The 25,024-nt window shown below is 36.2% G+C and overlaps 1 protein-coding gene across 1 annotated transcript in view; it reads right to left on the bottom strand.

Moving 5' to 3' along the window:
* LOC101091891 (arylacetamide deacetylase-like 2) overlaps nucleotides 1-25,024 on the bottom strand; it is a 40,803-nt gene extending 15,779 nt beyond the window's left edge. The window contains 4 exon segments of the mRNA XM_045037426.1: nucleotides 928-997; nucleotides 10,660-10,882; nucleotides 15,024-15,839; nucleotides 24,895-25,024. Of these exon segments, the coding sequence (XP_044893361.1) occupies nucleotides 928-997; nucleotides 10,660-10,882; nucleotides 15,024-15,230 (500 nt within the window). The 5' untranslated portion in view covers nucleotides 15,231-15,839; nucleotides 24,895-25,024.

Genomic DNA, 25,024 nt, shown 5'->3' on the forward strand with positions numbered 1-25,024 from the left:
CACAAATCATAAGGATATGAAAAAATATATAAGCCAGACACAGACATATCACTATATTAAAATAGATTTAAAATGATGTTTTAGATTACTTCAAAAGTTATGGAGGTATAAAGGATATATCCTAATGTTATAAATGAGAAGTATCCCTGAAAATAGGAAGTTCTAGCCACTGCAAGTAATCAAAACAAACAGCATTGGCAATCACTCTTTAGATGACCAAATTGTCACTTTAGTTTTCTCTCTAAACTTTCATAGCTTCCTAGCTAAAAATCAAAACAAAACAACAACAAAAAAAAACCCCAAATCTATGTCACTATTACAGATTAGAAGTCTGTAAGTATGTTTTTGCTACTATGGACTAGGGAAGAGAGGTACGAAAAAATCCCTCCTGGGGATGTCGGCTTCAGAAATACAGACTGCATAAGTATGAGAAAATATTGAACTGTCCTGACACATTCTGATATTTTCTAGCAAAATCCAGAAGGTAAAATTCAATTTTCCTGAGAATGACTTAAAATTCTTAGCTGATCCCAGCCTTTGCCTCCTACATTACTCCAAACAAGAATTATTATAAAACATTTTATTATCAACCCAAATATAATCTACCATCCCAAATTTGTAGGATTTATTTATATCTTCTTATCTAGCTATGTTACTTGACGCTTAAGTTGGGACCTGAGTTTTAAGTGTCTAGAGCAAAAGTGTATCCAAAAATGCTCACTCAGGGATGTTACTCAGAGATTTCCAAAATCACAGAAGAATATGAGATAGTGGACTCTTCAGGAATGGTTTACATTGCAATGGTGATAAATAAATAGAATAATTTTTTTAAATTGATATTTCAGGCAAAGCTAACTTGATTTGGAAATCAAACCTCTACCTGGTGAACACAAAAATCATAGTAGCCAAAGAAAAACATTCTCTTACTCCAATCCCACAACAACAGCATTGAGTTTGTTTGCAGTCCATCTATTCAGGGAGTCATAAGCCTTCTGCTCTGGAATGAAGAAAGAAATGTGAGAGTACTTTTGGTAAAAAAAACAAAACAAAAAAAAAAAAACCAGCAACAGAAATGCTTGTAGCTATGAACTTGGAAAGAAATGTGAGTGTTATATAGAAACCTAAATTTCCCACTCCATTTCATTCAGAGGGACCAGAATCAGCCTGACACAGTCTGGAGGAGTGTCTCCTCTGTCACTGTCTCCAGTGATGAAAAGATGACTTTGCAGATTGGTGTTTTGAGGAAGGGAAAGTAGCCTTGGGCCATTCTATTTTTTCTATTTGCATCCGCTGCCTGTACACAATGATCCTCCCAAGAAAATTTTGTGGCTTGTTGCGTTTTACTCTGCTTGCTTTTTCAGGCAGCAAGTTCCATGGGGAGGAACTGTGTGGCTGGTTAGCAGGGCCAGCCACCACGGATGAGTCAATCTAACTCAGTACCTAAATACACTTTCTCCCAAAGCCTTCTTTAGAAATAATGGTTATGTTTTGACTGTCGTTTATTTGAATTTTGTATATAATCTTCAGTTGGTTCAGAATTTGGGGGGAAAGAAAGTAATAGATACACTGACTCTGTAAAACCACAGCACTCAATAATACGGTTCCTTGAATCTCCATATTCTTTGCATATGTCACATTAGGAAATGGTGTAATAACCTTGGTATTGAAGACAGAGTCTAAAGAAAAGTAACTTAATTTTGAGAGAGCCTCTGGTGAGTGAGAGATTTCCAAAATCACAGAAGAATATGAGATAGTGGACTCCTGAGGAATGGTTTACATTGCAATGGTGACAAATAAGGAGAATTATTTTTTTAATTGATATGTCAGGCATAGCTAACTTGATTTGGTAATCAAACCTCTGCTCGGTGAAGCCAAAGAAAATTATTCTCTTACTCCAATCCCACAACCACAGCATTGATTTTGTTTGCAGTCTATCTATTCAAGGAGTCATAAACCTTCTGCTCTTACATGTTCATTTTAGCACATAAGGCATCCCCTCTCTCCCTAGTACACATGTGTCTCTAACCCCAGGTACCTCCAAACCCAATTTACCAGTAACCTGGCCACATAACTTTGGCAACTCTATGACATCTGCTACTACTTTATTTACCACAAGATCCTAGAAATTCAGAGAAGCTGTTCCAAGATGTCTCCTGCACATTAACAAAACTTCAAATTAAAAACTAATTAAATACTGGGTATGTGAATACCATGAAAACAGAAAAGTAAATCAACTAGCCTTTTAGGTAGATAAATGTTTTCATTCAAGACTGAGTTGATAATTTGCAAGAAAAGGCAATGGGTGGATGAACACCAAAATGTAAAGACATAAGGAGTCACTGATACCCACAATGAAAGACCCTCAATGATATATTTCAAACCTGTCTTCATTTTATCTCCCAATACTTTTTATTTATCATAAAGCAAAAGTCATTTTAAGTTTTTTGTTTCCTATTCTTTATCTCCAGCTGTCCGAAGTCACACCATATTTCTGATAAAACTTGTTGGCTCATGTTTTTCCCTCTTCAATGTCCAATAATTGAATTTATATCACTTGTAGAACCCAGGTAGAAACAGGAAGGTATTAGTATTGAGGTTGAAAAATAACAACCACTGTTTTATGTAAATAAATCGACTAGAGAAAGATATTCTTATATTTCTTAGTTCTCAAAACAACTTCAAGTTATAAAGAAGAAAAAATAGGAAGCCTAGGAAACAAAAAAGGAAAAATGAAATTTATAAATAAATAGTTATATTATATATGTCCTGATCTGTCAAAAAATAGAAGCTATCTAAGTCCTTTCTAGTTTATAAATATAAGCTCTCACATATCTATAAACAATACACAAATATAAAGCCAAGACACAGAATAAAGACACAATAGGAATTTGCTGAACAAAATGTTGGAACATGCATCCTGAATGATAATTTGCACATTTTTTAGGAACTACTGATCACAATCATTGCATTTGTCAATAAAGGGGAAATCCACATGATAATCAGGAGACCTTCCAAGTATTTTCCAAAGTGATATTTTCCTATCTGTGAGCATTTGTCTTGTGCTCACTGAAGACCCAGGTAATGTGTATATAGATACTTGGATATTTCATAGACCTTATAAGAACTTTAAGGGTATTAATACATCTCTTTAGAGAAGCATCTGGGCGGCTCAGTCAGTTAAGCATTAGATTTTTGATTTCCGCTCAGGTCATGATCTCACTGTTGGTGGTATAGAGCTCCATGTTGGGCTCTGTGCTGAGAACATAGAGTCTGCTTGGGATTCTCTCCTCTCCATCTCTGCTGCTCCCCTGATTACACACTGTCTCTCAAAATAAATAAATTTTAAAAATACATCTCTTTTGAGACAAATGAGGCCAAATTGGCCTCATTAATTTATCTTTTTATATATCTCAGAATATCTTAAAAAGTATTTTATAAAGGAAGCATAATATTCCAACTACAAATGCCTAGTATAAATTATATGTGAACTCTAATTTACAGAAAACATTAAGGAGATAAAAAAGATATAGAAATACTAGGAAAGCAAGGAGCCAAGATGGCAGACAGCATGGAAGTTTTGTGTGTGTCTTGCGTCCATGAAATACAGCCAGACCAACACTAAATCTGATCTGAGGATTAACACAACAATCTACACAACTTGAATGACAGAATTCAGCAGGTATGTGGCATGGAGAGGTGAACATGGGGAGACAGAAACCGCAGAGGGCAGGGAGCTGCTTTTCATGCAGAGAGAGGATGGAGACGGTGGGCGGGGGGGGGGGGGGAGAATATGTGAAAAGCACCGCTCCCCAAAAGCAGCTGAAGAGAAAGTGGAAAATTGGAAACAGCCACAGGGACTGAACTAAAAAGGGAGAAAGGAGAAAGCAGAGGGTTTAAATTCCATTAAGACTGTAAACAGGAGGAGTGCAGAGTCTGAAACTCCACAGCTTGATACTAGCAATGCTCTGGTGGGAAGGGTGAATCCCCAGGAGCAGAGTTGGGTCCAGAAGGTTCTCAGGCCACACGGGGAGAACAGTTCCACTGCTGGAAGGACATTTGCTGGAGGCTGTGAGGCCACCTGGTCCCAGAAGACCCCAGAGAATGGCCCCATTCTCTGGCTCTAGAACAAGATCATTTGGGGTGAAGCCTGGTGCCAGATGTCTGTTGTGATTTTCCAAAATCCCTGAAATGCTGCTGCTACACTATCTCACGAACTTTTTCTGGGGCAGGCTGGCACCTGGCCACATTCTCAGGGCACCGGCAGCAGCAGGGTCCAGCAAGTGTTCCTACATGCTACCAGCACCCAGCCATTGTTCAATAAGACCCTTCACAGAGGGATAGAGACAAAGCCACAGTCCCTCAGAAGGGGGGGCTGGGGAAGGCAGCTGCATCTGAGACAAAACTCGGAAAGGAGGTGCTGCCTGGGGCTTGGTCATGGACAGTGTGAAAGGGGGGAGTGGATGGAAACCGAAGATGAAAGATGGGTGCGCGATTGCTGATCAAGGAGAACAGAGTTCCGATACTAGAGACTGGGTAGCTGGGTGTCGCCATTTTCATCACTCCCACATATGCAAATATGCACCTACAAGCGCCATAACAATCCACTCCAGTAGGCTAGCAGGGCCATCTAGTGGAGGATGGAGAATACCAATTAGCAGAGCTGTGACACTAAGCCCCGCCCAACTGGGCCACCCTCACTCTTCAAGAACACAAGTCGCACCACCTACTTAGTTTATGGCCTGTCAAGTGCTTCATACTTTGACTTCTAGGGGAAAACGATGTAATTTCAGTCGTATTTCAGTCTGTTAGCCAGTCCACCTATCCGATTTTCTTTTTTTTCTTTTTATTGAATACAGAAAGAGAAAAAAATCCTTTTTATTATCATTTTTTATTAAAAATACTTTTTCTTTAAATTTTTTCTACTATATTTTTTACTTTTTTGTAATTTTTTCCAAACTCTATTTTACTACCGTCATTTCATTTTAGTCTACGTCAGTCTATTCATTTTTTAAAATTTTCAAATGATTTCCTTTTTTTTTCTTTTTTTCCCTTTTCTCTAATCTATCAAGCACTTTCAACACCCAGACCAAAACACACCTAGGATCTAGCATCATTTATTCCATTTTGTGTATGTGTGATTGTTTGTAATTTTTTAATTTTAATATTTTTTTAATTTTAATTTTTTTAATTTTAATTTTTCTACCTCATTAACGCCTTTTTTTCCCATCAAAATGATGAAACAGAGGAATTAACCCCAGAAGAAAGAGCAGAAAGAAACAACAGCCAGGGTCTTAACCAACACAGATACAGGCAAGATGTCTGAACCAGAATTAAGAATCACCATAATAAGAATACGAGCTGGTGTCGAAAATAGATAAGAATCCCTTTCTGCAGAGATAAAAGAAGTAAAAGCTAGTCAATGAAATTAAAAAATGCTAAAACTGAGCTGCAATCTCAAACAGATGCAGCGGTGGCAAGGATGGATTAGGCAGAACAGAGAATCAGCGATATAGAGCACAAACATACGGAGAATAATGAAGCAGGAGAAAAGAGGGAGACTAAGGCAAAAGAGCACGATTTAAGAATTAGAGAAATCAGTGACTCACTAAAAAGGAACAACATCAGATTATAGGGGTCCCAGAAGAGGATGAGAGAGAAATAGGGGTAGAAGTGTTATGTGAGCAAATCATAGTGCAAAACTTTCCTAACCTGGGGAAAAACACAGACATCAAAATCCAGGAAGCACAGAGGACCCCCATTAGACTCAACAAAAACCGACCAACAGTAAGGCATATCAGAGTCAAATTCACAAAAGACTCAGACAAGGGGAGAATCATGAAAGCAGCAAGGTAAAAAAAAGTCCCTAAGCTACAAGGGAAGACAGATCAGGTTTGCAGCAGACCTATTCACAGAAACTCGGCAGGCCAGAAAGAAGTGGCAGGATATATTCAGTGTGCTGAATCAGAAAAATATGAAGCCATGAATTCTTTATCCAGCAAGGTTGTCATTCAAAATATAAGGAGAGATAAAAAGTTTCCCAAACAAAAATTAAAGGAGTTTGTGACCACTAAACCAGCCCTGCAAGAAATTTTAAGGGGGTCTCTCTGATGGGAGAAAAGATGAAAAAATAAACAAATGAATAAATAAAGACCAAAAGCAACAAAGACTAGAAAGGACCAGCGAACTCCAACTCTACAAGCAACATATTGGTAATAAGTTCATATCTTACAGTACTCACTCTAAACGTCAATGGACTAAATGCTCTAATCAAAAGACATAGGGTAACAGAATGGATTAGAAACCAAGATCCATCTATATGCTGTTTACAAGAGACCCACTTGAGACCTAAAGACACCTTCAGATTGAAAATAATGGGATGGAGAAGCATCTATCATGCTAGTGGTCAACAAAAGAAAGCCAGATTAGCCATACTTATATCAGACAATCTAGACTTGAAAATAAAGACTGTATTGAGACGTAGAAGGGCATTATATCACAATCAAGGGGTCTATTCACCAAGAAGACCTAACAGTTGTAAACATTTATGCACCAAATGGGATAGCACCCAAATATATAAATCAACTAATCACAAACATGAAAAAACTCATCGATAGTAATAACATAATAGTAGGAGACTTCAACACCCCACTCACAGAAATGGACAGATCATCTATTCAAAAAATCAACAAGGAAACAATGGATTTGAATGACACACTGGACCAGATGGACTTAACAGATATATTCAGAATATTTCATTCTAAAGCAGCAGAATGTACATTCTTCTCCAGTGCGCATGAAACGTTCTCCAGAATAGACCACATACTGGGACACAAATCAGCCCTAAGTAAGTACAAAAAGATCGAGATCATACCATGCATATTTTCAGACCACAACGCTATGAAACTCAAAATCAACCACAAGAAAAAATTTGGAAAGGTCACAAATACTTGGAGACTGAAGAACATCCTACTAAAGAGTGAATGGGCGAACCAAACAGTTAAAGAGGAAATTAAAAAATATATGGAAGTCAATTAAAATGATAACACCAAAACCCAAAACCTCTGGGACGCAGCAAAGGCAGTCATAAAAGCAAAGTATATAGCAATCCAGGCCTTACTAAAGAAGGAAGAAAGATCTCAGATACACAACCTAACCTTACGCCTTAAGGAGCTGGAAAAAGAACAGCAAATAAAACCCAAAACCAGCAGAAGACAGGAAATAATAAAGATTAGAGCAGAAATTAATGCTATCAAAACCAAAAAAAACCCAGATGAAACCAGAAGCTAGTTCTTTGAAAGAATTACCAAAATTGATAAATCACTAGCCAGTCTGAACAAAAAGAAAAAGGAAAGGACCCAAATAAATAAAATCAAGAATGAAGGATGAGAGATCACAAACCAACACAGCAGAAATAAAAACAATAATAAGAGAATAGTATGAGCAATTTTATGCCAATAAAATGGGTAATCTGGAAGAAATGGACAAATTCCGAGAAACATATACACTACCAAAACTGAAACAGGAAGAAATGGAAAATTTGAACAGAGCCATTACCAGTAAGGAAATCGAATTAGTAATCAAAAATCTGCCAAAAAACAAGAGTCCAGGGCCAGATGGCTTTCCAGGGGAATTCTACCAAACATTTAAGGAAGAGTTAACACCTATTCTCTTGAAGCTGTTCCAAAAAATAGAAATAGAAGGAAAACTTCCAAACTCTTTCTATGAAGACAGCATTACCTTGAATCCAAAACCCGACAGAGACCACACTAAAAAGGAGAACTACAGACCAATTCCCCTGATGAACAGTCCTCAACAAGATATTAGCCTACCAGATCCAACAATACACTAAAAAAATTATTCAGCACGACTAAGTTGGATTTATACCTGGGATGCAGGGCTGGTTCTGAAAAACAGTTAACATGATTTATCACACCAATAAAAGAAAGGAAAGAACCATATGATCCACTCAATAGATGCAGAGAAAGCATTTGACAAAATACACAAAGCTTTCTTGATAAAAACCCTCAAGAAAGTAAGGATGGAAGGAACATACCTCGAGATCATACAAGCCATATATGAACAACCCAACGATAATATCATCCTTAATGGGGAAAAACTGACAGCTTTCCCCCTAAAGTCACGAACAAGACAGGGATGTCGACTCTCGCCACTGTTATTCAACATAGTATTCAAAGTTTTAGCCTCTGAAATCAGACAACACAAAGAAATAAAGGCATCCAAATAGGCCAGGAGGAGGTCAAACTTTCACTCTTCTAAGATGACATGATACTCTATATGGAAACCCAAAAGATTCCACCAAAAAACTGCTAGAACTGATTCATGAATTCAGCAAAGTTGCAGGATATAAAATCAACGCACAGAAATTGGTGCATTGACTGGTTGCACAGAATAGGTTGCATTCCTATTCACCAACAATGTAGCCACAGAAAGAGAAATCAAGGAATCGATCCCATTTACAATTGCACAAAAAAACATAAAATATCTAGAAATAAATCTAACCAAAGAGGTGAAAAATCTATACACTGAAAACTATAGAAAGCTTATGAAATAAATTGAAGAAGACACAAAAAAATGGAAAAAGATTCCATGCTCCTGGATAGGAAGAACAAATATTGTTAAAATGTCAATACTACCCAAGGCAATCTATATATTCAATGCAATCCCTATCAAAGTAACACCAGCATTCTTCAGAGAGCTAGAACAAATAATCCTAAAATTTGTATGGAGCCAGAAAATACCCTGAATAGCCAAAGCAATCTTGAAAAAAGAAACCAAAGCAGGAGGCATCACAATCCCAGACTTCAAGATAATACAAAGCTGTAACCATCAATTAATATATATATGTAATCATCAAGACAGTATGGTACTGGCACAAGAACAAACACTTAGATCAATGGAACAGAATAGAGAACCCAGTAATGGACCTACAAGCATATGGCCAACTAATCTTTGACAAAGCAGGAAAGAATATCCAATGGAATAAAAGACAGTCTCTTCAGCAAATGGTGCTGGGAAAACTGGACGGAGACATGCAGACGAATGAACCTGGACCACTTTCTTCCATCATACACAAAAGTAAACTCAAAATGGATGAAAGACCTAAATGTAAGACAGGAAGCCATCAAAATCCTCGAGGCAAAAGCAGGCAAAAACTTCTTTGATCTTGGCCACAGCAACTTCTTACTCAACACATCTCCAGAGGCAAGGGAAACAAAAGAGAAAATGAACTACTGGGACCTCATGAAAATAAAAACTTCTACACAGTGAAGGAAACTTTTGGCAAAACTAAAAGGCTACCAACAGAATGTGAGAAGATTTTTACAAACAATATATCAGATAAAGAGTTAGTATCCAAAATCTATAAGGAACTGATCAAACTCAACACCCAAAAAACAAATAATCCAGTGAAGAAATGGGCAAAAGACATGTACAGACACTTTTCAAAAGAAATCCAGTTCTGGGGTGCTTGGGTGGCTCAGTCAGTTAAAGCATCCAACTTGGCTCAGGTCAAGATCTCAGAGTCTGGGAGTCCAGGTCCCGCATCAGGCTCTGTGCTGACAGCTCAGAGTCTGGAGGCTGCTTCGGATTCTGTGTCTCCTTCTCTCTCTGCCCCTCCCCCATTTGCACTCTGTCTCTCTCTGTCTCTCAAAAATAAACATTAAAAAAATTTAAAAAAAAAAGACATCCAGATGGTTAACAGACACATGAGAAGATGCTCCACATCACTCATAATCAAGGAAATACAGATCAAAACCACAATGAGATACCACCTCACACCTGTCAGAATGACTAACATTAACAACTCCGGCAACAACAGCTGTTGGCGAGGATGCGAAGAAAAAGGATCTCTTTTGCACTGCTGATGGGAATGCAAGCTGGTGCAGCCACTCTGGAAAACAGTATGGAGGTTTATCAAAAGATTAAAAATAGAACTACCTTACAACCCAGTAATTGCACTACTAGGTATTTATCCAAGGTATACAGGTGTGCTGTTTTGAAGGGATACATGCACCCCAATGTTTATAGCAGTACTATCAACAAGAACCAAAGTATGGAAAGAGCCCAAATGACCGTCGATGAATGAATGGATAAAGAAGATGTGTAGCCAGAAATGAACGGGGAAATTAGACTTCATAAGAAGGAGTTTAATGTAACCTATGTCTATTTTGTGTTTTCCTTTAAAAGAATTGAGACTAGCTATCATTCTAAGCTTTACTAACTGTTAGCATTATTGTTATTGGTATTTACAAACTTGATCTTGTAGCAACCAACAATATGTGATTCCGATTTACTGTTTACAACATCCATATCACTTCAACGTTTCTGCTCCTGAATATATTCTAATGTCACAGAAAAGAAGTTGTACTAATTGACTCCTTCATGTCTTATTTTCATTTGATATGAGCTGATTCAATATGGAAGCTGAGAAGAAAGAGCTTATCAAAACCAAGCAAAACAAAAACAGAAATAATGGTCTGCCTATTTTTCTCCAAACATATGTCTACGTCTGTTCAATATCTAATATTTATAGCTATACTTATCCCTATTATACATGTAAGTATGTATATTTATATTAAATATTTCTTATACCAAAAACATATTGCCAGTTATAGTTTTTTCCTTATGTGATAAACTTACTGAAACTTCCAAAGCAAAAACCACCACCATGAATATAGATGACAGCTGGTCTTCGGATTTCTGACTTTCTCTTTGGCAAGTACAAACGTACTAGAGTATCAACAAATATTGTATTGGTCACTGTGACATTTTCATCTGAGAGTGGCTGTGTATAGTCCAGACTGAATATCATGGAAATTAAGTCCCCATGTTTCATAATACCTAAGTTTTCAAAACACATATCCTGTAAAAGCAAAACAAAATTGAACATTTTCATCTTATATTACACCAAATTTGTAATATTTATTTCCAAGTAATACTGTATAGACTTTATTCCATACTTTTTTGCCTTTGAAAATCTAAAGTATCCTGTATTTTATTAGTAACTGGGTCATTCAAAAGCTGTCAATTAACTGGAAGTTATTTTATAATTGTAAATTCTTACCTGGAAAATTTCCAGGTCTTATAACATCTTTTCTTTTCTTTTTGTTTTATAGGAATGTTGTCATATTTTTCTTCTTTATTGTTCATTTTATCTAATCCAAAACTTTAAAAGTTCTCTTATGCTCACACTAACAGTTATTTAATGCCCTGGTTATCTTTTTTTTCTTTTTAATGCTTTTTATTTATTTTAATCCAATTTAATTAACATTCAGTGTAGTATTGGTTTCAGGAGTTGAACCCAGTGATTCATCACTTACATATAACACCCAGTGCTCAGCCCAACAAGTGCCCTCCTTAGTGCCCATCACCCATTTAACCCATACTCCCAATTACCTCCCCTCGAACAACCCCCAGTCTGTTCTCTGTATTTAAGAGTCTCTTATGGTTTGTCTCCCTCTGTTATTTTTCCTTTCCTTCCCCTATGTTCATCTGTTGCATTTGTTAAATTTCACATGAACGAAATCATATGGTGTCTTTCTCTGCCTGACTTATTTTGCTTAGCAAAATATATTCTATCTCTATCCATATTGTTGCAAATGCAAGATTTCATTCTTTTTCATCACTGAGTAGTATTCCAAATTGTGTGTGTGTGTGTGTGTGTGTGTGTGTGTGTGTGTGTGTGTGTATGGGTATGGGTATATGTATATGTATATATACACACACACATACCCATACACACATACATACACATCATATTTTCTTTATGCATTCATCAGTTGATGGACATTTGAGCCTTTTCATAATTTGGCTATTGTCACTATTGCTGCTATGAACACTGGAGTCCATATGCCCCATCAAATCAGTACTTTTGTATCCTTTGGATAAATGCCTAGTAGGGCAATTGCTGGATTGTAGGGTAGCTCTATTTTTAATTTTTTGAGGAACCTCCACACTGGTTTCCATAGTAGCTGCACCAGTTTGCATTCCCATCAACAGTGCAAAAGTCTTCCTCCTCCGCCTTCTTGCCAACATCTGATGTTTCCTTAGTTGTTAGTTTTAGCCATTCTGACAGGGGTGAGGTGGTATCTTGTTGTGGTTTTGATTTGTATTTCCCTGATGATGAGTGATGTTGACCATCTTTTCACGTGTCTGTAAGCCATATGGATGTCATCTTTGGAAAAGTCTTTGTTCATGTCTTCTGTCCATTTCTTCACGGGATTATTTGTTTTTTGGGTGTTGAGTTTGACACATTCTTTATAGGTATTTCATATTAACCCACTGTCTGATATGTTATTTCCAAATATCTTCTTCCATTCTGTAGTTTGCCTTTTAGTTTTGCTGATTGTTTCCTTCATTGTGCAGAAGCTTTTTATCTTGATGAGGTCCCAATAGCTTATTTGTTTTTGTTTAATGCCCTGTTTTCAACTTTAAATAGCTGTGTCCTAGCACCCAACCCCCATCTCTCAAATCCCATATTTGATAGCACTGAAAAAAAAAATGTCTCCCTGTTATTTCTGGTAACTTTTCTAGGAAATTCGTGACATGTCACTGGGCAGTTTACCCAAAAGAAAAAAACTTAAAAATACATGGTCAATAGTACATCAAACACATTCCTACAATTATTTCAGAGTATGGTATTACAGGGTCTTAGAGAATGTCTAATTCCTATACTTTAACAATGAGGAAGCATGCAGAAGCCCTAAGTTGCAGCCAGGAAAGGTCAAAGCCAAATCTGCACTCATTTTTCCAGACCAACCACTTATACCATCACTTACTGAGTATATGATCTGAAGCAAATTACGCTCTACCTCAATTTTTTTATCTATACAATTGTAATCATAATAATAACAACAAATCCCTCAGTGCGCTGTTGTATGCTCTAAGTGAGTTAGGACTTCTAATGTACATAGAGGAGTGCCTACTACATGTACGTATTTAATGAATCTTGCCTTATTTAAGTATTCTTTACTACTAAAAATTCTTAAGTAATTTCATGCTAACTGAATATAATCAGGTAGAGTGTCCTTTAAGGCAAAATTTTGGGAAATGGGTAAATTAAGCTAATTTTTCATTTAGTGAAGCAAATTTTAAAAAGTGAATTGCCTTTTTTTCTCATTTCTCAGACATTTTGTTTTTGAGCTGGTAAGTATTTTTGAATAACAAAAGTATCACCTTAGAGATTATTTTGTGCTGTTCTACCATACATTATCTGTAATTCTCAGAGCAATCCTCTAAAGTATTTATGATTAATATCCCCATTTTATAGGTTAAAAATGTACAATGGAGGATTAAGGAAAGTTTAGAAGATTGGACATGCTTTCTTTTACCAAACTCAGCCTTCCAAGTTAACATATGACTCCATAGCAATGCATTTTATTTATCAAGATTACTTCCTCAAAAACTTTACTTTTCACTTCCATTTCCTATGATACAGTAATCTATCTTCTGGTATCTCAACTTTGAGTTACAAAATTCAGTACTGACAAGAATAAAATTGGTTGTTGTTTTTGTTGTTGTTGTTTTTTTGAGAACAGCCAAGGACTGTTAATTTTACTAGAATAATCTTGCAAGTAAATACACGGGTGCTCTTCTTAGCATCTTTTTAAAAATAAAGAACAATCCATATACAATGTGAAATCTATAAAGTGCATAATTGTGTTATAGATGGACAATGGTAGGAATAATTTGTAGCTGAAAAAGGAAAAGACTATGGAGTCGGCACTTGTTTCCCCACATCTTCTTTCATGTTACGTTAAATCAAGGAGTAGGAGCATTGGAGAAAGAGGCAGTTATTCTTAAGGTCAGTCGCTAGAAGTGATCAGGGAGAGAAATAGCAGGACTCAGCAGATGCAGACAGGAGATGGTTGCGTTTTCACAGAACCACTGTCTGCTGTGCAAAGTACCATGGGACAGCCTCTCCTTATATCATAGATTGTTCTCTCTTCTCTAATCATTTGCTGCTGCTTTGTCTTCTCCTTTCAGCTTCTTACTGTTTCCGTCATCAAATGACCTTTCTGGGAGCCACTTGGTTTGGCAGAAAGAGTACAAGTTTTGGAATGAGGCATTTGTGGCTTCAAATTTTGAAGTGGTCGCTTTCTAGCTGTGTGAGATCCTCTGAACTTCTTTTCCTCCTCTGTAAACTGGTCCAAATAGTTGGAAGGTAGTGGGGATTCAGAGAAGTATACATTACTGAAAACCTGTGTATTCTAAGAGCTGAAAAATGCTATTCTAACCATATCTCTCCCTTACCAAGAGCTGTTTTTGCTTGAATTCATAATCGACCCTGCATATTTCAAGTCAGACAATCTCTGAAATCTAGAAATTTTGATTAAAGATAAGCAATGGAGTGGCACCTGGGTGGCTCAGTTGGTTCAGTGTACGACTTTAGCTCAGGTCATGATCTCACAGTTCGTGGGTTCGAGCCCTGCATCGGGCTCTGTGCTGACAGCTCAGAGTCTGGAGCCTGCTTTGGATTCTGTGTCTCCCTCTCTCTCTACCCCTCCCCCACTCATGCTCTGTCTCTGTCTCTAAAACATGAATAAACCTTAAAAATTTAAAAAAAAGATAAGCAGTGGAAACCAATGAAATACTGAGAGCCCTAAATTAACACCAAATAGGCACAAGTCTCAATAATGTTGATAAGTATCACTTATATATAAGTAAAATATAACTGGAAACTCAAATACGTTAAATATAACTCAAATGTAAGGTATCAAGTAAGCTTCAAAGCTTTGCTGTCAAGAATACCACTTATGCATATCACAGTATGCACAAACTTTACATCTGGATACAAACTCCTTAGAAGCAAGAATTCTGTCCCACTCTGTTTGCACAGATGTAGATATAGCTAGTTTTATAACTTAGGTTAATTTTGTGTAATTATTTTTTTCTAAAAAAGAAGTAATGGTTATTTCAAAACAGTAATTTCTAAAAAGTTCAAAAGCACTGATTTTTAGTCAACAAGGCATCCCAATATCCAGAAGAAAAAATGTTAATCTTACCATAAATGTGCAGGTTTTAGCAACTGTAAATAAGGCTATTACTTTCCAGTATTCTTCAATGTTGCCTGGAATGGTGATATAAATGTAAGAAGCACAGAGAGCACAAAACAGACCCAAACAGAGAGCTTTGAACCCCATAATATCCCTTTCTCCAGTCTCTTCACAGTGCTGAGAAAAAGAGATTCTGAGACAGATACTGCAAAACATTAGTTCAAGCCTTAATTATTATTAAAGCAACTCCCACAGTGTTTCTTCACCCTGTGACACTGTCATCTTCCTAAAGCACCATAGGTGTGAGTCAGAGCCTAGATGAGAATTCTTAAAAAGCCACAAAATCCAATTTTGTGATTGGTTGGTTGCAGCATTTTGTAAGAAGAGGTTTTAAAAAAAAAACTAGCTAATATTTCATCAAGATCCTGGCTCATGAAATTAGCATGGATTACTAACTCTGTTGCTTGTTGTGCTGGACCAAAATTTGAGCTAAAAGATAAGGGGTGTGGGGACTTTTCCACATGACATTATTCATCAAGTTGGAACTTTAATAGTCAGAAGTACAACAAGGCTCGGTATAAGTATCTCAGGAAACACTTTTTAAAGAGATTGTATAGTGACTTTATTCTAATGGTTAACTGGTAAATCTTTAAAATCAATCTACACCAAGTAGCCTAGTGTGGCAGGCAACCACAAGCGCAAATATTGGACTTACGCTTGCTGCAACCTAAGATAGCCTGAGAAGCTCCTATCCATAAAGCTGATCATTTCAATGTTCTTTAGAGATGTAAGGCACTGGAGATTTTCTGTCTGATCTGTTAGGCCCTAGGAATTAAAAGAACAGTCATAAATCAATAAATCCACAATTCTCAAGCTCATTCCCAGAGATTGGGACTTAAAGAAAGTAAATTTTAGTGATAGAATTAAATTCAATCAGGAGTCTAATTTAAGTATATACTGGACCTCTTGAAAGCATAAGTATTAACTTCAAAGTCTCTCCTAAACTTTATTACCACAATTTTTATTTTTTTTCATTTACATTGCAGTTTCCCTGAATCCCCCAGGAGTAATTTAGGAATATTATTTGTTTTTCAAACTACAACACTATAAAAAGTGCTTTCACTATTAATAATGCATTTAAACTGGAACTTTCCTGGAGAAACTGGTACTAACAGACCTACCCTAATTATGTAACTCTTTGATCACATTCAATTGCTAAATACATATTTTTAATAAATTAATGTATAAACAAGTTAAGTGATTAATTAATGCTTACGAATATTGGGAAGGGGGAAATCTCCAGTTCACTGACAACAATGAAGTTTGAAAACTAAAATCAGGAGTGGTCATTGATGACAAAGACTGAGAGGAGAATAGAGTTAAAGTTAAGATAAAGTTTCTGCCTTCACATCACATGTCTCTCCTACTCCACCCCCACCCCATGCACATATGCATGCACACACACACACTCACAGAAGGGGACTGGGAAGAAACAGAAATAATGTTATCAGGCTAAATATTTGCTGTAGCTGTGTGAACATGAAGGCCCTAATCAGAAGCAGTTAGGAGATATAATCAAAGAATGCCAAGAAGTATGCAGAAGGTGTTTGGAATCTTTCAAAAGCCAGATATCATGTAGCTGATGTGGTTTTTTCTCATATTTTGAAAAATGAGCAGAGGCATCTGATGTAATGACTGAATTACTTTGATCATGGCAGTTTGCCTAACACATAGTAAGCAATCAAGAAATATTACCTGTTATTGTCATGACATGGTTTTTTCTCATATTTGGAAAGATGAACAGAGGTATCTGACGTAATGACTGAATTACTTTGATCACACAGTTTGCCTAACACATAGTAAGCAATCAAGAAATATTACCTGTGTAATATTACTAGTATTATTTTATTATTGCTGACATCAAAGAAAAGGGGTAACTTAAGAATATGGGATCCTCCAAGAAGACCCAGATCTATGTAGTGAGGTTATAGCAGGACTTTAGATCTCTGACTGTAGTCAAATGTTAAAAGCATCTGAAGAGCTAGAGAGAGGGGTGAAGACAAGGAGAAAATGCCCCCCAAATTTATTTCACTTTGCAGTTCCTTAGATTCAGCCCTAGGTTTCTAAAGATCTCTAACTTTCACAATTTTGCAAGTCCCTTGGGTCACCATTGTTCAGTATGGAAGGAGAACATATCAGATACACAACATGAAGAAGGAATAAAACTAATACCATCTCCTCCAAGATTCAATGGCTGTGGGTCTTTTCCTACTTTAAAGAGCTGTCAACAGCATCGTACTAGGTCTGTCTTTAATCTTCATTTTATTTTACTCACTAAATGAAAGAAAGGTAGTGTTTTTTGCATACAATAGTTTCTTTTGGCATTTTTTGGCCTTTGGCTTGTGAGATTACAAAAACACCATGCACTCAGTTGACAGCAAAGTGTGCTTAGTTTCCCCACAGGTTTCCACCACACAATATTATAATCAGTCAACTAACATCTGTGGAGTATCATCTCAATTCTATGCAGATTGGACAATCTCAAACATCTTTATATTTTTCCCATTTCCTCCAAGATAAAATCCAAATTTTTCCATAGCACATTGTATGTTTCTAGTCATCATCACAGAGTCTCTCCTTTGATCCTACAATCCAGGTCAACTTCAACTACTGAAAGTTATCCTATAGCAACAAGCCGTATAAGCCCTCTGGAGCTTTTGTCGTATCTTTTCCTAGAAAAAGCTTCTCAAGTTCTCTCTGCTCATACCTGCTTAGCAAACACTTTTCCTGCTTTGAATATTCAAGGCAGTCACTTCTATGATGCTTTTTGTGATCCCTGACAGATAGGATTGATCAATTTCCCTTTCTTTACACCCTCCTAAAGAAGTGTAGACTTTTGCCATAGTCCCAGTAACACTAAACTGAATTTACATAGTAGGCATGAATCTCTCTTAATGGTATGTACAAATATTTCTTTAAACCCTGTTATAGACTGAATGTTTCTGTTCCCCCAAAATTTACATGCTGAAAATTTAATGATCAAAGTGATTGTATTAGGAAGTGACCTCTGGGGAGCTGATTATGTCATGAAAGTAGATCCCTCATGAGTGGGATGGTGCCCTTATAAAAGAGACTTCAGACAGCTCCTTTGCCCCTTTTGCCAGTGAGGACACAACAAGGAGATGGCTGTCTGTGAACCAGGAAGCAGTCCCTCACCAAACAGCAAATCTGCTGAACCTTGACCTTGGGCTTTTCTGACTCCAGAATACTGAGAAATACATGTTTGTCTTTTAGCTACTCAGTCTACAGTTTGGTTTTGTTTGTTTGTTTTTTTATAGCAGACTAAGACAAACCACAAACAACATTAACATCAATGTATTATGCCAGTTAGGCATTACAAATAAAACATAAATAGGTCAGGGACAAGACAAGGATCCTGCTTCACCTCTATTACTTGACACTACACTGGAAGTTCTAGGTAGAGCTACCAGATAAGAAAAGAAAAGCCCATCCAAATTGGAAAGGAAGAGACAAAGCTACCTTGATTTGCAATTTACACGGTCTTTTTAAAAATGTTTATTTTGAGACTGAGAGAGCAAGCAATGGAGAGAAAGAAAGAGAGAGACAGAGGGAGAGAACCCAAAGCAGGACCCACACTGCCAGTGCAGAGCCTGATGTGGGGCTCAAACTCACAAACTGTGAGATCATGACCTGAGCTGAAATGAAGAGTCAGACACTCAACTGACTAAGCCACCCAGGCACTCCTGCAATTGACATGATCAGAGGTATAGAAAACCCAGTAAACCCACAAGAAAGATACCAGAGTTAATAAAATAATTCAGCAAAGTTGCAGAGTACTAGACCAACATATAGCTGTTCACTAGCAATTACAAAGGAAGTTAGGAAAGTAATTCTGTTTACAATAGCAATGAAAAGACTTACATACTTAGGACTAACTCTAACCAAGGAGGTGAGAAGCTTGCATGTTGAAAACTATAAAACAGTGCTGAAAGAAACTTTAAAATACATTAAAAAAATAGAAAGACATAACATGCTCATGGATAGGTAGACTTAACATTGTTACGATGTCAATACAACCCAAAGTAATCTATAGATTTAATGCAATTCCTATCAAAATTCCAACAGTCTTTTCCACATAAGTGGAAAAGCCAATCTTTCAATTTGTATGGAATTGCATGGGGCTCCAAATAGACAAAACAATCTTGAAAAATAATAAAAGAGTTCCATACTTCCCATTTGGGGCCAGTGGAAGTTACTAGTGAATCAGAAAATATCTGAAAGCAAGACACTCTACTTTTTAACACTTCATAAAAACTGAAGCAGGAACTCTTGATATTAGAAAAAAATATCTGAACTGTCTCTTTCTACAAGTTCCAAAAACCAAATTAAAAAAAATGGTGAAGAAGAAAAGTATCAAAGTCCAAGTCTCATACAAAATATACAACATAGACAAGAAAACTAAAATAGAAGAAACAGAAAGAAATAAACACAACTAACCATTTAGATCAAGAAATGCGATGTGGAAAAGGAAAAAATTAAATATTAAAAAGAAACGAAGGGGTCGCCTGGGTGGCTCAGTTAGTTAAGCATCCGACTCTTGATTTCAGCTCAGTTCATGATCTCAGGGTTTGTGAGATCAAGCCCCGTGTTGAGTTCTGTGCTGACAGTGTGGAGCTTGCTTGAGATTCTCTCTCTGCCTCTGTCTCTCACACTCTCTCCCGCTCTCTCGCTCTCTCTCAAGAAAAAGATAAATAAAACATTCTTTAAAAATAAAAGAGATAAATGATATTCAAGGGAAAGTGACAAATTTAAAGATAGGCAAAGAAATGACAAGTTGGACAATTGCAGTTATTAAAAAAATTAAAACAAGAGAAAAATATTAAAAACTGTAATTGAAGAAACTTTCCTAAAATTAAAACAAAACCTTGAAAATACATAATTAGAGACTGCTTTTGTGTACCTGAGAATATTGAACCAGAATAGCCAACAGCAAGATATATATTTGTAAGTTACTATACTGAAAAGAACAAAGGAAAGAAATTATATCTTCAGGCAAAAAGTCATTTGGCTTATGAAGGAAATAATTAGACTATCATGAGAACTTAATTATCATTATTCATGTCAGGAGAAAATATAATACATATATAACATACTTAATAGAAATAATGTGACTAAATACTTTAATATCTGGAATTATTCAACATATAATAAATCAGTGTATTGTACCAAGAGTGTTTTGTAAGCAATCTAGTAGAGAATGAGCTTCATGTAATCAAAATTAATAGTGAGACAACCTAAATACTGCTTAACATTATTAAATATATTGTTATTGTAGAGTCAGTGTTCAATTATGGTTAAAAAGGGGCGGGTGTAGTAGTAAGGGCATTGTAGTCTAATAGCACCAAAAGGTGAAAGGAGATCAAGTAAGGAAGAAAAGAAAGAGCAGAGAGAAAAAAAAAATTAACTGTTTTTAGTCATCAAAACTAGTGGTGGTGATGTTCATATTGTTATTCTAAGACCACTAAATTTGTAAGGTGAGTAAAAACAAGTAAGAAATTGTGGGACAGGGGTGTCTGGATGGTTCAGTTGGTTAGGCACCAGACTCCTGATTTCCATTCAGGTCATGATATCACAGTTCGAGAGTTCAAGCCCTATGTGGGGCTTTGTGCTGACAGCGCTGAGCTTGCTTGGGATTCTCTCTCTCCCTAATTCTGCCCCTTCTCCGCTAAAACTCCTTTTCTCACTCTCTCAAAATAAACATTAAAAAAAATTGTGGGATGTCTTTATTCTCTCATATATATGTTTCCCCAAGTGCCTAGATTCTTGGGTTGTCAGTGTGGAAAAAAAGGGAAGTGATACTAAAGAGATCAAGTAAAAACCCTATGGTCTTGAATTTGAGATGGAAATAACAAACTGCAATTACTATCAAGGATATCAAGAATTATTTTTTCTTTTAAAATAAGTATTCGTAAAAATTCCTAGTTTTGCCCGCTGAATAACCCTACTGCTCAGATTGTGGTATTGAAATATCACCACCATTAAAATAAATCAAATATTAAAGGAAAACCAGGGATCTGGGATTAATGGCTAACCCAAGATCCCTTTCATAAAATGTGTAAAATGAGCCTGGAAAATATTGACATATCAGGTTGCAAAGAATATCATACCAAGAGTCATATCAAGAGGACTGCAAGGAGCTTCCACTGGCCCAAAGAGGGGATACTGAACTACTTTAACACGAAATTAATCAACATGGGGCACCTGGATGGCTCAGTCAGTTGAGTGTCCAACTCTTGATTTTGGCTCAGGTCATAATCACATCACTTGTGGGGTCAAGCCCCGCATAGGGATTCTCTCTCTCCTTGTCTCTCTGCCCCGCCCCTGTTCCCTTGCACTCTCTCAAATAAAATAAACAAAAAATGCTTTAAAAAAAGAGAAATTAACCAATAAAATAGGCTTTAATTCTCAAGTGTGTACTGATATGTTATTTTTTAATTAATCGGTTGATTACATCCTGAAGATAACAGGGAATCAATTCATTATTTTGAAAAGAGGAAATGAATACAAGGAAATAAATACTAAAAATGAAGGTAACCATCTTGTATAATACTTTCAAGGTAATGTATAAAAGAAATAATCAAATTAAAATATCATTTTGCAATCTCCACTGAATTAATAAATCTGTATTTTCAGCCTCGATGGCTTTTAACCTAACATGTAGTAACAAATACGTGTTTACTGATGAAATAAAGCCCCATCAGATATATTCTTGCTAAACAGATTGAACCTAAGTCTGGTCAAACCTCTGGATTCCAACTGATAATTCCCAGGAAACACAGAAGACAGAGGAACATGGTAAACTGCCAAGAAGTGTGCAGTCAGCAAAATCTAGACTGTAGGAAACCATACAGGCTGAGATTCTTCCACAGATAAATTAGAAATAAAGTGTACTTGTAGGAGAGCCCAGTGGCCAAAGGAAAAAAAAAAGTATGAAGCGTACTTGGAGATTGATTCAGAACACTGCCATGTTTCAAGTTGTGAAAGAATAAACTAGAGTTTCTAGGGATTCATACTTGGGTGATAATATTATATAGAAATGCAGTGAAGCTATAACTAAAATTCAGAACAGTGGTTCCATTTGGAAAGAGGGGAGAGTAGTGATTTAATTGTGACACAAGGATGGGCACATGGGTAACTTGGCAAAGTTGCATTTCTTAACCAGAATGGCGGTTGATACGGGTCTTCACAGTATCCTAATTCATTAACTATATACTTGTTTAATGTGGTTTATCATATCTGTTTGATTTTACAGTAAAAAGTGTTTTGAAATAAACATAGTCTAACAACATATAAAAAAAAATTAACTTCATAACCTAATATAAGACCTAAAACTATTCAACTAGAAGAAAACATGGGGAAATTGGATTTGGCCATGATTTCTTGGATATAACACCATAAGCACAGTCAGTGAAAGGAAAATATACAAAAATTAAACTAAAATTTTTCAGGGAATCAAAGGAGTCAATCAACAGAGTGAAGAGTGGGGGTGCCTGGAGGCTCAGTCAGTTATGCATCCAACTCTTGGTTTCAGCTCAGGTCATGATGTCACGGTTCATGAATTCGAGCCCCACGCTGGGCTCTGTGATGACAGTGCAGAACCTGCTTGAGATTCTTTCTCTCTTTTCTCTCTGCCCCTGCTCTGCTTGTTCTCTCTCTCTCTCTCTCTCTCTCTCTCTCTCTCTCTCTCTCTCTAAGTAAATAAATAAACTTAAAACAAAAGCAGAGTGAAAAGAAAACCAGTGGAATGGGAGAAAATATTTTCAAATCATATATCTGATAAGAGGTTAATATCTAGAATATATAGACAACTTCTACCACCAAACAACAAAAACAAACAACATCCTTAAAAACTGGGCAGAAAACTTGAATAAACAGTCCTTCAAATATGATATACAGATGGCCAAAAAGCACACAAAAATATGTTCAACATCTCTATTCATAAGACAAATGCCAATGAAAACCACAGTGCGATATCACCTTATAGCATTAGTATGGCTATTATTCAGAAAAACAAAACATAACATGTGGGTGTGAGGATATGGAGAAATGGAATACTTGTGCACCGGGTTACATTAATGTAAATGTAAGATGGTGCAGTCATGTGGAAAACGGTATGAAGATTACTCATAAAATTAAAAGTAGAGTTATCATGTGATCCAGCCATCTCACTTCTGAGTGAAATGAAAGAGAATGAAAAGCAGAATCTCAAAGAGATATTTGCACACCCATGTTCACTGCAGCATTATTCCCCATAACCAAAAGGCGGAAGCAACCCAAATGTCCAACAACAGATAACTGGATAATGAAAACATGGCATATACATGTATTAGAATACTACGCAGCTTTTAAAAAGAAGGAAATCATGTCATGTGCTACAACATGAATGAAACTTGAGGACATTATGCCAAGCAAGAGTCAGCCAGTCACAAAAGAACAAATATTGTCAGATTTTACTCATATGAAGTATCTAAGACAGTCAACATGATAGAAACAGAAAGTAAAAAGCTATTGCCAAGGCCTCTGGGCAGGAAAGAGGGGAATTAGTGTTCAGTTGGTGAAGAATTTCAGTGATGCAAGATAAAAATGTTCTAGTGATCTGTTGTAAAACAACGTGAAGATATTTAACACTACTACTGAACTGTACACTTAAAAATGGTTAACGTGATAAATTCACTGTTATGGGCTTTTTTAAGCCCACATTTAAAAAAATGGGCAGTAATTCTCATGACTAGAACCATAATAAGAGTTGCTTTAATATAGCGTAAAAATAGAATAAACATAGTCTGATAACATTTTTAAATATCCATATATTGGTCACAGAAATCAAATCTAAAATATAGTATGCAAAAATATTGGCATTCAACATATTACAAAACATATTTCAAGAAACATATGGTCTAGTTGGCAGCTGGTATAGCTACATTGCTCGAGGCAAGAATCATTTCTTGCCTATAGACAGATAAAGAAACTATAGATAGATAGATAGATAGATAGATAGATAGATAGATAGATAAAGAAACTATAGATAAAGAAACTCACCAAATAGTGACAAAAAATTTTTATGCACCTAGATGACAGATCAATTCCGTACTCTAGTAAACTAGCCTCAAAATAGGGACGGAAAAACATAAAACTCAAAGAGAAACTGAAAAATTCACTGCATTAATGAGAGAATTTTAATACTTCTTTCCTATCATTAAGAGATCAAGTAGACAAAAGTTTTAGGAAAGATGTGGAAGATTTATACAGCACATTAACAAGCTCAAACTCATGGTATAGTGGACTGTTCCAACCAACAATTAAAGATTAATATTCTTTAGAAATGCATATGAACGTATACACAAATTGATCACATGTTATGCAATAACCCTAATCTCAAGAAGTTTTGTAGGACTGTAACATACTGACCATATTCTCAGGTCTCATCACAATTAGGTTAAAAACTAAAAAAAAAAAAATCTCTAAACAACTAAATATCAAAAGAAGACTCAATTGAAATAGAAAATACTAAGAACGAAATAGACATTAACAAGTATAGAAAGCCATTTAAACAACAGGAGAAAATCTATGCTAAATTCTAAAAAAAAAAAAATCTTAAAATTTATTAGTTATGCATCCATGGCAAATTCTCCATTTTTTCTAGCTCTCACCAATAAATGAAAGAACAGCTGTATAGAGACATAGTGTATGCATATGAATGTATGTACATGTGCATTTGTACACACTCTTTTCTCTTTATTTCAGTGGTGAATTCTACTGAGAAAGGGTCACAAAAACGTATCATAGGGCAGTTAAATACCTCTTAAGAAGTCAATCAAAAGCTGCATATGTGCTTCTCTGGTGTTTGTTTGGGGAGGGTAAGAGGTAGCATCTTCCTGGCACAAGGAAAGCCTCAGGCACGTAGAAGATGTTGGTTTGGTGGTCTAATT

This window comes from Felis catus, chromosome C2 (assembly GCF_018350175.1).
Source record: "Felis catus isolate Fca126 chromosome C2, F.catus_Fca126_mat1.0, whole genome shotgun sequence".
Taxonomy (NCBI): Eukaryota; Metazoa; Chordata; class Mammalia; order Carnivora; family Felidae; genus Felis; species Felis catus.